The 15389-nt window shown below is 44.1% G+C and overlaps 1 protein-coding gene across 1 annotated transcript in view; it reads left to right on the forward strand.

Moving 5' to 3' along the window:
* The window catches only part of LOC111145741 (ubiquitin associated protein 1), a 67203-nt gene extending 51866 nt beyond the window's left edge, over positions 1–15337 (forward strand). Inside the window, exons 4-7 of the mRNA XM_022500911.1 lie at positions 4300–5235; positions 12768–12950; positions 13626–13727; positions 14321–15337. Of these exons, the coding sequence (XP_022356619.1) occupies positions 4300–5235; positions 12768–12950; positions 13626–13727; positions 14321–14461 (1362 nt within the window). The 3' untranslated portion in view covers positions 14462–15337. The remainder of the gene's footprint in view (positions 1–4299; positions 5236–12767; positions 12951–13625; positions 13728–14320) is intronic.
* Positions 15338–15389: the final 52 nt, after the last annotated feature.

A 15389-nucleotide genomic window follows, 5' to 3' on the forward strand; every position in this document is an offset into this window, starting at 1 on the left:
GGAGAATTTCAGTTGTATTTTTTAAAGTAATAGCTTTATTGACATAAAATTCACATACCTTGAAATTCAGCTTTTTAGGTTTCCACATAAGTGTTTTTTAGTATATTCAAAGTGTATAACCATCGTCAGTATGTAATTCCAGAGTAGTGTCCTTATCCCAAAAAGAAATGCAGTGTCCATTAGCAGTCACTCCTATTTCCCTCTCCCCCCGGCCCCTGGCAACCAGTAAATCTACTTTCTGTCCCTATGGATATGCCTGTTTTGGACATGTCATATAAATGGATTAATACAATAGATAGTGTTTTGTGACTGACTTATTACACTTAGCATAATGTTTTCACTGTTTGCTTATTATCAGTAATGCTGGTATGAATGTTTGTGATAGGTTTTTGTGTGGATGTGTGCTTTCAGTTTTCTTGGGTATATAAGTGCAACTGCTGGATTGTATTAGGGTAACTGTGTTTAACCTTTTGGGGAACAGCTGTACTGTTTTCTAGAGTGGCTGTACCATTTTACAGTCCTGCCCACAGTACATGAGGGTTCTAGTTAATCCATATCCTTGCCAACTCTTCTTATCCATCTTTTTGATAATATTTATCCTTGTGGGTTTTACAATGATCTCTTACTGCAGTTTGATGTGTATTTCCTTAATTACTAATGATGTTGAACATCTTACATAGTTTTGAAAGCTGAATTAATAACCCTTTTGTGTATGGTGACTTTATTGGGCCAGAAGAGACACAAATTTCCCATATATAGAAAGTTTTACATTGTTCTGTTTGGTGACTTTTTTTTTTTTTCTTTTTTAAGATTTTATTTATTTGTCAGAGGGAGAGAGAGAGTGAGAGGGAGAGAGATAGAGTGCTCGAGAGTGCACAAATGGGGAGTGGCAGGCAAAGGGAGAAGCAGGCTTCCCGCTGAGTGAGGAGCCTGATGCAGGACTCTCCCAGGACCCTGTGATCATGACCTGAGCCAAAGGCAGATGCTTACCAACTGAGCCACTCCCACATCCTGCTTGGTGACTTTTTTATTGGCTATAACAAATGTCAGTAACCACTTCTCTGTGTGCAGGATACTACTGTTAAAATAGGATTAAAAAACACCATTTTCTTTTAATAATTCTCTTATTACTCACGGTTGCATTGATTAATCCAGAAAACTTGTTTTGAATCCCAAATTGTTGCTGTTTTAGGCTTTGCTGGGAATTTTCTATTTATCTGATCAGCATAAAGTATTAATAAGTGCATGGTACTGTCCTCACTGTATTCATAGCGCCTACTAATAACAAAAGAGGATTTTTGAGCTCCATTCCCGTGTGAAACAGTTGAAATATTTTTGTTCTCTTACCACATATGGTGCCTTTAAACTTTTGACTTCCTGGGTCTCCATGAGGAATTTGGTTGTGGTATTGGTGCTGGTCTTTCTTTTCACAGAAGGGTCAGACCTAGAGCTCTAGACGGATAGATAACTTGATGCTTCCTATAACTTTGTCATATTTGCCCTTGCATGACAATGCAGACTTCAGTTTTTAGCTAAAAATTCATCAAAGTAGGCCAGTAAAACACATAAATAATTCTTGCACCTAGGGCCTACAAAGTTTTCATTGAATACGGTAGTGGTGGTGGCCATAGTAGTAGGGTGTGGCCCTTAGTGTCATCATTTAGAGTAGAATCTGGTATCACTCATTCATGAGCTGGAATTGCCATTTAATAGCAGTGTAATTTTGTGTAGATTACTTAAACCCTCTGGGTCTCCATATCCTCATCTGTAAAGTGGGGATAATTAGCTTTTAAGGTTGTTGTAAGATTAAATAAAATAATGCTTTTATAATATTCACTCTGGTTCCTGGTACTCGATAAATATTAGATGTGGTTATTATTTATTTGTACACTCAAACCACACTTTTATTTTTTCACTCTAATATTTCTGTTCTTTTTTTTCTGTATTCTAAGTATTTTATATTACTTTCATAATTAAAAAATAAAAGGCAATAAAGGTTTTACAAAAAAGTGAAGAAATTTCCAGTTCTTGAGAGTAAAACGCCAGGGACCTAGGTTTATAGGTGGTGGAAGTTGGTTACAGCCTGTTTATGGTGGAAGAAGCCGGATGCAAAATTGAATTTCCTCCATGGTTAGAAGCAGCAGTTTGTTCAGTGCTGTTTTTTCACTCCCATTAGTGGTAGAAAGGAAGTGTCATGATTGCCCAGGTGCCTTTCTGGGACCCAGCAGCTGGCTCAGGGGTATACATGAAGAACTTCTCTTTTAAAGGTTGGTTTGTTTTGTTTTGTTTTTATTAAGTAGGCTCCATGCTCATCGTGCGTCTTAAGCTCACAACCCTGAGATCAAGAGTCGCATGCTTCACAGGCTGAGCCAGCCAGGCACCTCACAGGGATAAGTAACCCCCCCTCCCTGGCTTTTCTTTTTTAAGATTTTATTTATTTATTTGTCTGAGAGAAAAAGTGAGCACAAGTGGGGGAGTGGCTGGTAGAGGGAGAAGCTGGCTCCTGTCAAGCAAGGAGCCCCCAGGACCCTGCGATTGCGACCTGACAGACGCCCAACAGTTGAGCCACCCAGACGTCCCAGATAAATAAACTTCTTGATGTGTGCCTTTCTAGGCTTCTCTTGTCTTGTTTGAAGCTGAAAGGCTTGGGGATGACCAGAGTTTCTTGTACTCTGAAACTCCTGTCTGGGCATGTAGGCCTATTTCCTGTCCATCTCCTCCTCTTATCTCTTCAGCCTTGAATATACACCTGGATATTGTTTAGTTCTGAGACTTTAGAGTGAACACTAAAAGTTTTGTTTTTTTCTGAGGTGAAATTTTAAAAAAAATTTTATTTATTTATTTCGACAGAGATCACAAGTAGTTAGAGAGGCAGGCAGAGAGAGGGGGAAGCAGGCTCCCCGCCGAGCAGGGACCCTGACATGGGGCCCGATCCCAGGACCCTGAGACCATGACCTGAGCTGGAGGCAGAGGCTTTAATCCACTGAGCCACCCAGGCGCCCCTGAATTTTGTTTTTTGTAATAGGTGTATTTTTTCCCCTAAGTGTACAAATGAAATTTTTATAAATTGAGATATACTTGAAGGTACTGTTAAAGAATGAACCATAAAGTGAATCCTTACGCAATTTGCACTGTAAAATCCTAATTTGAATATGTCTCGATATCTTAATAATCAGTTTTCCTGTGTTTAGAGTACAATCTGTTCATTATAATTTAATAGGTGGTGGTTTAAGAACATAGAATCTGTCTGCATTCATACTGCCTGGGTTATATCCAGGTTCTACCATGTACCAGCTTTATGACCTTGGGCATGGCTCTTGTAAACTGAGGGTAATAGTACTTACTGTAAAGGGTTGTTGAAAAGATCCAGAGAGTTAATACATAAAAAGTGCTTAGAATCTTGCCTGGTTCCTCCTAAGTGCTTCTTAAATGTTAGGGGCTGTTGTTACTGTTGAGCATAGGCTCTATCTAGGGCATTTTGCTCGATAATGGAGACCCTGAAGAGGCTCTGAAGCCCAGTAGTTGCCTGCAAGAGGCTTGTGATTCTTGGGAGAAGTGTTTAGAAGAAAAATTAAAGATTAGATCTATCTGTGATAGATAAAAAAAAAAATTAAAGATTAAATCTATCTGTGATCACTTGTGATCACCTGATAGAGACAGACATTATGAACAGACGTTATGAAAGGGTTCAGAGGGGGCGCCTGGGTGGCTCAGTGGGTTAGAGCCGCTGCCTTCGGCTCGGGTCATGATCCCAGGGTCCTGGGATCGAGCCCCGAATCGGGCTCTCTGCTCAGCAGGGAGCCTGCTTCCCTTCCTCTCTCTCTGCCTGCCTCTCTGCCTACTTGTGATCTCTGTCTATCAAATAAATAAATAAAATCTTAAAAAAAAAAATTCTGAAAGGGTTCAGAGGAGGGAACAAGGCCATCAGCAAAGCTTCAGAGGTGGTCGCGGAGCTCTGCCTAGCCACCAGCGAAGAATTCTAGAAAGGGAAATGGCCTGAGGGAAGAGAAGCAAAGGAAGTAGTTGGCAGGATGCCTTTGGCCTGGTAATGTAGAATTAGAAGTGGTGAGAGTTCTCTCTACTACATTTCTAGAAGTAATCTGGGAGCGTAGTTTGATTAAACTACATAAGGCGCTTAGGAAGCCTTAGTCTTCCTGACTGGGGATCATCTCATACACCTTAAATGCTGCTTTGCCAGGTTCTATTGTGCTCGTGTGAGAAAGAATTCATTGGAGGAATTGAGTTGGGGAGGAGCAGCCACCTGGGTTCACACGTCCTTTCTTTGCTATATCTTTACAGTATGACTTCTCCTTGGAAAAGAAGACTATTGAGTGGGCTGAAGATATTAAGAAAATCCAAGAAGCCCAGAGGGAAGCAGAGCGCAAGGCTGAGGAAGTAGAAGCTAAAGTGAATTCTAAGAGCGGCCCAGAGGGTGACAGCAAAATGAGCTTCTCCAAGACTCACAGTACAGCTACAATGCCACCTCCAATTAACCCCATTCTTGCCAGCTTACAGCACAATAGCATCCTTACCCCGACTCGGGTCAGCAGCAGTGCCACGAAACAGAAAGTTCTCAGCCCACCCCACACAAAGGCAGATTTCAATCCTGCTGACTTTGAGTGTGAAGAAGACCCATTTGATAATCTGGAGTTAAAAACTATTGATGAGAAGGAAGAGCTGAGAAACATTCTGGTAGGAACCACTGGACCCATTATGGCTCAGTTATTAGACAATAACTTGCCCAGAGGAGGCTCTGGGTCAATGTTACAGGATGAGGAGGTCCTGGCATCCCTGGAGCGGGCAACCTTGGATATCAAGCCTCTTCACAAACCCAATGGCTTTATAACCTTACCACAGTTAGGCAACTGTGAAAAGATGTCTCTGTCTTCTAAAGTGTCCCTCCCCCCCATTCCTGCAGTAAGCAATATCAAATCACTGTCCTTCCCCAAACTTGACTCTGATGACAGCAGTCAGAAGACAGCCAAGCTGGCAAGCACTTTCCATAGCACATCCTGCCTCCGCAATGGCACCTTCCGGAATTCCCTAAAGCCTTCCACCCAAAGCAGTGCCAGTGAGCTCAATGGGCATCATACTCTTGGGCTTTCAGCTTTGAACTTGGACAGTGGCACAGAGGTGCCAACCCTGACTCCCTCAGATCTGATCTCCCAGATGCCTTCCCTCTCTGTCTTGTCTGTGTGCACAGAAGAATCGTCACCTCCAAATACAGGTCCCACGGTAAGCCTTTTAAATCCCCCTGAGTTAGAGCTCTAAAGATTTCTTAAATTCTGTGTAGCATTTGCTGCCTCACATTCTTCTTTTCAAGGTGTAGGGCAAGATGGGCATGGCTATATTGACCTTGCTTATGTATGTTGTTCTGGCTATTTTTCTGAGGACAAAGGAGTGTTAGCTTTGCGCCTAGCCTGGGTTATGTTCGCTTGTTCCTACCTGCATCTTTCTCGTCTTTCCTTTAAAAAGATAATGTATGTCATGCATGAATGATGTTTTTCTGCCTAATCACTTTGTTCTTTTCTCTTCTACCTCTTTTTTTAAAGGCTTGCTTTCTTTGTAACTTTTTACTTTTTTCCTGCTTTATTAATTTTTTGAAGATTGCTTGGTAGTCCTCATAATATCTTCTTCCTGCTTTCCTCTCTCCATCTCATTGTGCCCTGAAGGTTGGTTCTTCATGATTTACCATGTGTTTACCATGTTTACCTGTGTTTCTTCAGACCATGTGGTGCCTTAGTAGCTGGGAGATAAATTTGTATCAGAAGTCCAAGCAAAAGGTAGAAATATGTCACTTTTAAATCTACAGATTTTTTAAAAAAATATATTTATTTGACAGAGGGAGGGATTATAATTAGGCAGAGAGGCAGACAGAGAGAGGGGGAAAGCAGACTCCCCGCTGGGCCGATATGGGGCTCAATCCCAGGACCCTGAGATCATGATCCGAGCCGAAGACAGAGGCTTAATCCTTTGAGCCACCCAGGTGCCCTAAGCCTGCAGATTTTAATCCTGCAGTTTTTTTTGCTCACTATTAAGAATTGTGCGGTTTTCTACAAATAGAGGGAGAAGGGGAGGTTGGAATTCGAATTAGTGTTGAAAGATGGATTGATACAAAAGTTGCAACTTGTTGTGACCCTGAAGAAAATCTGATTTTGTCGCACAAAAAAGTTGCAGGCGCAGCAGGGTTCCTTTATTTGTCCGGCTTAATTCTTGATGTAGTTTCAGCAGCACAAAACGATACATTATTCCATTCTAAAATAGAAATCACAGAAGTCTAAGAACTTTTTGCAATACCAGCTCACAGATTTTTAAAGTTTATTTATTTGTTTATTTAAAGATTTTTATTTATTTGAGAGAGAAAGAAAGCACAGAGAGGGGGATAGGGACAAGCAGACTCTCTGCTGAGCGTGTAGCTTGATGTGTGGCTCGATCTCAGGACCCCGAGGTAGGACTGGAACCAACTGAGCCACCCAGGTGCCCCCAGTTCACAGATTTTTTAGCCAGAGAGAGGAGCCTGATCGCATTGGTGGGATATCTGTCAGAGACTGTAATAAGCCGGTAGAAAGATGAGCCTTGGCCTGCTTTAAAGTAAGTGCAAAGTCCCAGGGATAGCATTCTTGGTAAATGATTGTCTCTGTGTGTGAGTGCTTCCACTGTCATAGAGCTCACTGCTGTTTAGAGACTTCTGTGAACCTTGGCCCAAATAAACTTGATAGTGCAGAATACTCTGGTGTTACCTCCTAGGAATGAGCTTCATCCTCATACCTTCTGGTCAGTAGGATACTCTGCATGACTCATTGTATGCTTTAGAGAAATTAAAAGCACTCTGGGGAAGATAAGGGATCCTTAGCCTCAGATTCCCCTTTAAAATTACAGTAACCATTTAGAGACCAAAGCTCTTGAACTAATGGCAGAGGTTGTTCTCAAATGAGAACACCTGTCACTCTTTGACCCACCTCATTGTGGAGTTTCTTTTGGGCCAGTCCATTTCAGGGTCGGGGGGAGGTCTGCTTCTTGCTGGTTTAGGGACTTTCTGCCTTCAAGGGGCAGACAAGCCAAGCTGACGGTCTAGTGTTTTCCAAGGAAGTCATGGCCCTTACCCCCAAGAAGCAAAGCCTGGTTTCTCCTGGTCCTCTATCTCAGTGAGTCTTTGAGGCCCACAGTGAGAACCTTTCCCAATGAACAAAGCTCTTCTCTTCAGGATAGTTAGTGACTTGAGGATGGGGGGAGTAGAGTGGTGGTCAACTGGGCTGTGTAATACACCCTTTATGTAGGAACTCTGAGGAAAGTGTTCTTGGAGTTTGGTTCTTGTTGGCTGTTTTAGGCCCAGTGTTTGGGTCTTACTTTTCAGATTCTGATTTCATGTTTTACTGTTTATATAAACTAATCTTAGACGTTGAGAAATCCATAGGATCATGTAGCGAGGAATCTTGTAATGTGCCCTTCTTCTGAGACCAGCACAGAACTGCCTGACCTAAGCCTTAGCTCGTCTTTCCCCACTGCATGTCAGCCTTTTGTGGACCTTGCTCTGCTCATTGGTTAGGCTTAGTCTGCCATTGGGTTCTTTTTCTCCAGATATGGATATATTCCTTACTCTTCCCCAGTTGTTTTAGCAAAATATTTCTGCTCTTCCCTTACACTTACAAGTTATGAATTTACTAATTTTGGCTGATAAGCATTACAGTAGTGCCAGTTTGGTTTGAAAGTATATTTAAAATTTTTGACATACAGACTCTCAGCTTTTAGGTGTTCAGATCTGTTTATTTTCTCTTGCCATTGCTTTCATACTTAGAAGTCATTTATCTCTAGATTTTTTTTATATTTTATTTTTATTTTTATTTATTTATTTTTTAAAAGATTTTATTTATTTATTTGACAGAGAGAGAGAGATCACAAATAGGCAGAGAGGCAGGCAGAGAGAGGGGGGAAACAGGCTCCCTGCCAAGCAGAGAGCCCGATGCGGGGCTCGATCCCAGGACCCTGGGATCATGACCTGAGCCGAAGGCAGAGGCTTAATCCACTGAGCCACCCAGGCCCCCCTGTATTTCTAAATAAAGTGCTTGTATTGCTTTTTCTATATTTATCAGTTTTAGATGGTTTTATACTTCCTGTTATAGTTGAGGATTTAGCTCTTATAGTAGCCCCTCCATTTCCTTCCCATAGCCTCCTTCATAATTAGATCACAAATTTTGGGTAAATTAATGTTGCTGTTCACATTATGATATATCAGGTAAATACTTACTGCCAAGTTTGAATACTATATTGTGATTTTTTTTTGCACCTTTTTCTCATAAACTACTCCATTTAAAAGATTTGCAGTTTTTCTTTCTTTCCTTTTTTTTTTTTTTTTTTTTTTTTTTTAAGATTTTTAAGTAATCTCTGTACCTAACGTGAGGTTTAAACTCAATCAGAGATCAAGAGCTGCACACCCTACCAACTGAGCCAGCCAGGCTCAGGCACTCCTACATAGTTTCTTTGTACTTGTTGCCGGTTTTATCCAAATGCTCCAAGAGAGCCATCAAAGACCTAGTCATTTTCCCAGACACATCCAGACATACTGGTTAACCTGCCAATTTTGAGTCCTTGAATATCCAAAAGTGTCTGTACTCCTGCTGGAGTGGAGGGTTAAGCGCCTGCCTTCAACTCAGTTCATGATCCCGGGGTCCTGGTATTGAGCCCCGCATTTGGCTCCCTGCTCTTCGGGAAGCCTGCTTCTCCCTCTCCCACTCCCCCTGCTCATGTTCCCTTTCTTGCTGTGTCTCTTTCTGTCAAATAAATAAATGAAATCTATAAGAAAAATTTTTTTAAAAATTTAAGAGTGAGCAGAGGAGGGGGAGGGGCAGAGGGAAAGGGAGAGATTCTCAAGCAGAGTCCATGCTAAGCACAGAGCTTGACTCGGGGACTCAGTCTCATGGCCCAAAATCATGACCTGAGTTGAAACCAAGAGTTGGTCACTTAACCAGGTGTGCTACCCAGGTGCCCCTAAACTTTTTTTATTCAAGTATAAGCTCCACTGATTTCTGGTATTCCTCTGCTTTTCTGTGTTCTTCCACCTTCTTCCCCCCAACCATAGCTTTTGGGATCTTAATTTTATTCATGGTGTGCATTGCCGTGTTCATTTTGTTAGGCCCTCATGGATCCTTTCAAACTAAGGCTCAGCTCTGAGATGTTTTTAATTAATATTTTCTGTTTTTTCTTTTTTGAAATTCCTATAACTGGATGTTGGACCTCTTTGTTTTCTAATTTGCTACCTTTTTCTAATTCCTATCTGTTCTTTTTTTAAAGATAATTTTAAAAATTTTAATGTTTTTTTTTTTTTTTTTTAAGATTTTATTTATTTATTTGACAGAGGGAGAGAGATCACAAGCAGGCAGAGAAGCAGGCAGAGAGAGGGGGGAAGCAGGTTCCCTGCCGAGCAGAGAACCCGACGTGGGGCTCGATCCCAGGACCCTGGGACCACGACCCGAGCCGAAGGCAGAGGCTTAACCCACTGAGCCACCCAGGCGCCCCAAAAATTTTAATGTTTTTAAAGTAATCTCTAAACCCAGTGTGGTGCTTGAACTCTTGACCCCAAGATCACATGCTCTGCTGAGTAAGCCAGCTAGGTGCCCCCTCTTTGTCTTTATGTTTTACCTTCTGGATATATCTTTGACTATCGTATAACTTTCTTTCTTTTTCTGATCTTACAGCCTTTTTTTTTTTTTTAAACATAAAATGTTTCAGGGGTATGGGTCTGTGATTCATCATAGTCTTTCACAGTTCATAGCACTCACCACAGTACATACCCTCCCAGTGTCCATCACCCAGCCACCCCATCCCTCCCACCCTCTTTCACGCCAGCAACCTTCTGTTTCCTAAGATTAAGAGACTCTTATGGTTTGTTTCCCTCTCTGGTTTCCTCTTGTTTCATTTTCCCTCCCTTCCCCTGTGATCATCTGTCTTGTTTCTCAAATTCGTCCTATCAGTGAGATATGATGATTATCTTTCTCTGATTGACTTATTTCACTTAGCATGATACCCTCTAGTTCCATCCACCTTGCTGCAAATGGCACGATTTTGGAGGGTTTTTTTTTTTTGATGGCTGCATAATATTCCATTGTGTATGTACATGTGTATATACACACACACCACATCATCTTCATCCATTCATCCGTTGATGGACATCTGGGCTCTTTCCATAGTTTGGCTATTGTGGACATTGCTATAAACATTGGGATGCACGTGTCCCTTCAGAGTACTACATTTGTATCTTTGGGGTAAATACTCAGTAGTGCAGTTGCTTGGTTGTAGGGCGGCTCTGTTTTCAGCTTTTTGAGGAAGCGCCAAACTGTTTTCCAGAGTGGCTGCACCAGCTTACATTCCTAATCTCACAGCCTTTTAAATAAAATTTCACTTATCATATTTTAAATTTCCAAGTGCTTTGTCTGTTCCCTCTTTTGGTTTGGTGTCTCAGGCTTTGTAGTCACATTTAAGAGTGAGGCACTTAAAAAAATTAACATTGGAGGGAATGTATGTTTTGGAGGTGCTTGCCAATCATTAAGCTTTAGTGTAGGTTGAAGGTTACTAGGCTTTGGGGAACTCTGCAAAATGTTAACGCATGAATGTTTTGGGGGCTTATATTTGCATCTAAGAACTCTGCTTGAGGGTTATGGAAGGTTGGGGAAGGCTGGTGTGTAGACCTTTACTTAAATCCCCCTTTTGGTTCTTATACTCACTCACCTGTGTGGTGCCTCATGTCCTTATTTTAGTCCCTAGAGACTAGCAGGCTGCTTCCTGAAAAGGATGAGAGTCAGTTGGGGAAGGTTTTGCTGGAGGGTTTTATTTCTCCATCACTCACTTTGTGCCCTTGCTTTATCCCAACAGTGCCTGGTACTTCCAAATGCTGAACCCCTCTCAGGAGTTGAGAGGAGCTGGTGGACTGACTCCCCTTTCTCCCACTTACTTATAACTTAATTGGTTCTGCTTAGTTACTGTGGCTTCATTAGTATTCTGTGTTCTAAAATTTCATTGAAATATATTGTCCACTGTTGTTCCCTCTTTCTTTGACCTTAAAGATTTTGAGAGAGAGAGAGAGTGAGAGTGAGAGAGTGAGAGCATGAACAGGCAGAGGAGTAGGGGGAGAAGGAGGATCTCCACTGAGCACGGAGACCAATGTGGGGCTCAGTCCTAGGATCCTGGGATCATGACCTGAGTCAAAGGCAAACACTTAACCAACTGAGCCACCCAGGTGCCCCTTTTCAACCTTAAATATTAATAGTTTTGTCTTACTATCATTTCAGTGGGCTTTGGGGAGGGAGAATCAGGGTCACTTTGTTGTGTTAAGTGGAATTCCCCCTTTGAAATGCTAATAGACCTCTGTTTATTCTGTAGCTGATGAGTAGGGCCCTGTAAATGCCAAGCCTAAAGCCAGGCCCTGGGAAATTCAGAAATACAGGTGATACGGTAACTAACCTCTGGGAGCTCACATTAACATATTGTGTGTCAGCAGTATAAACAAACCCTGTTTGGCTGTTTGTATTCTCAAGCCCAAGTAGACCCTGTCCTTGAAGAGTGATTATCTGGGGACCTGCAAGAAGATTATCTTGGGACCTGCAGAAGTGGCCAGAGTCTTTGTCCCCTCTTGTGACTCCTAGAATTTAATGACTGAGCCCTGTGACTGAGCTGCCAGGGGTGTTGGGGGTGAGATGGGTAAGAGGAAACAATGGGCTTTTAAAGGCCTGTAGTCTTGATTTTTCCCAGTTGACTTTGAGGAAAGTATCTGGTTATAGCTATATAATTTTGAATGTCTAAGACTAGGGGTTCCGTGCTTCCTCCCCTCTCCCCCTAAAGGAGGTAAAATTCTGTTGAAATACTTTCCTGGTTTTCAGGAGCTGGGCCAAACTGTAAAACAACTGTGACCTTGTTCCATGTTGGTTCAGTCCTTTGGCCTGAGGGTGAGCAGCCTTCAGGCCCTGCATCTGAATCCTTACCAGAAGTGGTGGGAGGGGTTAATCATGGGACTCTACCTACCAATCAGATGGAGGTTTATAGGGTCCCCCGGCTGGGAGCAGGCTGCCTGCAGGGCAGTAGAGGCAGGGTACTAGAATCCCATCCTGTCCCTGAAGGCCAAGCCTGGTGTGGCTGGCTAATAGTCCTTCAGTCTTGGCTCTGTAGGAAGGCAGGGCACTGAACCTTTGCAGCTCATGGTGTGGGGCGGAGGTGGAGTGCCCTCGAAGCCCTGAACCCCTGAACTGGCCGTGTACTCTGTCTCTGCCCAGCCCAGGGACGGAAGCAAGAATAAAGACATTGTTGGGAGAGAGTCAGCCCCAAAGTTAGGGGTGTCTGAGGTAAATGATCCTTTTAGGACTCGACATACAACAGCCTGAGAAAGGGGTGATGAAGCACTGGAGAGAAATCATAGCAGCCATCTTGCTATCAGTCCCATGGCCAGCCTCAGAACTTCTCCAGTTCAAGCCCAGGGGATTTAAACACAGAAGGGCATGTGGCTTTTGTGGTATTTTCTCATTCTGTAAGCTGGGATGAGGGCAGCGGACAGACACAATTGTAGGTGTCTGCCCAGCTTTCTTTCCCTTGCCTGTTTGCTCCCTTACCCCTCGTCAGGATGTCTGGCCAGCAACCTAGCTCCTTCTTGCAAGTGGATTGTTTGGGAGTTTGATTAGTGTCAGAAATGGCAAGCCCCTGGACTGGGCTGCTTCAAGTGACATGGCTTCTGGGGCCTCAGTCTTCTTTCTTCCTGCTTGATCCTCTTGTTTCTCCACCACCAGGTCACACCTCCTAATTTCTCAGTGTCACAAGTGCCCAATACTCCCAGCTGTCCCCAGGCCTATTCTGAACTGCAGACACTGTCCCCCAGTGAGCGGCAGTGTGTGGAGACAGTGGTCAACATGGGCTACTCATATGAGTGTGTCCTGAGAGCCATGAAGAAGAAAGGAGAGAATATTGAGCAGGTGAGTGATTGGTTGGCTCGGGGTGGGACAGGGGGTCATGCTGGAGAGAGGTCCTAGACCAGTGTCCTGCTTGTATCATAGAGCCCAATCACACTTATAGCCTCAGCATCCTTTCTGGTGAGTTGCAGGACTCAGGGCATTTTGCTGGGGGGGGGGGGGACAGCAGCCTCAGTAGCGGTGCTCCTACTTAGGGGGCTGCTCTGGGACCTAGGCTGGAGGAAAGCTCTGGGAGCATTGGAGCCATTGGGACTATTCTCTGCCCTTTTCTGCCCCTCCTGAGAGGGCACATTAGGCTTGATATAGAGATGCCTCCTTCAAATGTTTATCCTGTCAAAGCTGCCCCGGGGTGTTCCCAAATAGGGTACTGGAGTCCTAAACCTTGGGGGCATTTTCTGACTTGGGCTGTTAGAATATCCTGTCCAGGCTATGGAATTGACATGGAGATGTGAGTCAGCTGTGACAGGAACTCCTTTGAAAAATTACTCAGGTTTAGAAGGGTGTGCTGACCTGTTCAGCAAATAGTCACTGAAGTCCTGCTATGTTGGATGCAGTTCACGATACAGAATCAAGTCCTAGCCAGGTGGGGAGCAGACCTCACATTGTTGGCTTGTGGAGACTCTTGCGAAGCACCGTCAAGAGCGGTAGTAGGTGCTCACCTCTTTTTCTTTTCTTAAGATTCTCGACTATCTCTTCGCACATGGACAGCTCTGTGAGAAGGGCTTCGACCCTCTTTTAGTGGAAGAGGCTCTGGAAATGCACCAGTGTTCAGAGGAAAAGGTAGGACCGTTCGTGCTTAATGGGAACCCTCTGCAAAGGATGGACAAAGTAGCATCCTCTGGCCAAGAACCGCCCCCTCCCTGCCAGTGACTGCAGGCAGAGGTAGCCAGAATGCACTCTCTGAAGTGTCCAGATAGGCATTTTGCTAGTTTGGGTAGTTAGGCTTAATGAAGCATTGGGTTGAAGATGACTGGAGTCCCAGGGAAGGGAAAGGGAAATGACCTGGGCAAAAAGCTAGACTTTTGGATGATTGGGGACACTGCTAGTCGCTTTGCCTATCCTGTTCCCTGGAGAGCAGCTGTTTCTGGTTTCAGTATCCTGCCTTGGTGTGAGTGTGGATTTTGGTTAGTGGGACCCATGAGTCAGCAGGATTTGGAACTGGGCAAAATTCCTTAAGGATGATGGGTTGTAGCATCAAGCATTCTCCCCTGGCTTCCTCCACAGCCACCCTCAGCTTGCTAGGGGACCTCAAAGGGACTCATAAGCCTCTGGCAAAAGATGCAGACTTCCCCAGGCAGACCCCTGCATGCACATTCCTCTACTCTATGTGGCCTGACCCCTTTCTTCAATATTTATTCTCTTCTGTCCCTTAGATGATGGAGTTTCTCCAGTTAATGAGCAAATTTAAGGAAATGGGCTTTGAACTGAAAGACATTAAGGAGGTTCTGCTACTACACAACAATGACCAGGACAATGCTCTGGAAGACCTCATGGCTCGGGCAGGAGCCAGCTGAGACCAGATGCTGCCTAGGCCCTGCCATGGAACCGCCCCAGCGGGAGGCCCTGAGGAGCCCATGTGTGGGGAAGGAGAAGGGGCACAATTCTGGTTTTCTTTTGGGGGTGGAAGGTCAGGAGTGGAGACTGTGCTTGCCAGTCTCTGAGCTGGGGAGAAAGTAGGAAAGACTCAGGCATGTGAATGCCTCCAGCATGGCCCTGGCTCCTTCTGTATTAAATGTATTTGTATTTTGAGAAGTGTCCTTCCCACCTCGGCCCTCCAGGGGTCTGTACGTCCTCAGCTGAAACCTGGCCCAGCTGCCAAAAGGAGTCAGGGAGAAGGGGTGGGAGGGCCAGACTCAGTGCTGCTTTAGGGCTAGATGCTTCCCTCCGCTGCACTGGTGGACTGAACTCTAATCCAAGTTGAGTGCAATTGAAAAGGTTCTTCCAGGGTTTTTTTCCCCGCCCACTTCCTTTAACAAAGTCTCTTAGTGTTACACTGGTTCTGTAATGTCTCTGAGGTGCAAAGAATGCCCTTTCCCCATGGGATGTGGAGTTGGCCTCATCTGCCAGGCAGTTACCATGCTTCCCTACCCCAGCCTGTTTCTTTTGGCTTGGTTTGGACCACCACCCTCTGCTACCCAGGATTTTAGAGCCCCCTACTCTAGGAAAGTCAGTTTAAGAAATCATTGGCCACTTCCCAAGCACACTGAGTCGGGGAGAAACAGGCTGCAGTATAGTAGCCCAGCACTAACTCCACCTCGGTTCTCCTTGGAGAACAGCCTCTCCCTCCAGCCCCCTGCTCTAGGATGACACAATGAGTAACACCTAGTCATAGAAATCAGTCTCTTTCGTTTTATATTCTGTTGTACATCATTAAAGATAAATACAAAGGATATACAGTCTTGATGAATCTAATTTGCTAACTATTTTGATTCTTCAGAGAAC

Source organism: Enhydra lutris, unplaced genomic scaffold (genome assembly GCF_002288905.1).
Source record: "Enhydra lutris kenyoni isolate GAN:26980312 unplaced genomic scaffold, ASM228890v2 scaffoldscaffold13, whole genome shotgun sequence".
NCBI lineage: Eukaryota > Metazoa > Chordata > Mammalia > Carnivora > Mustelidae > Enhydra > Enhydra lutris.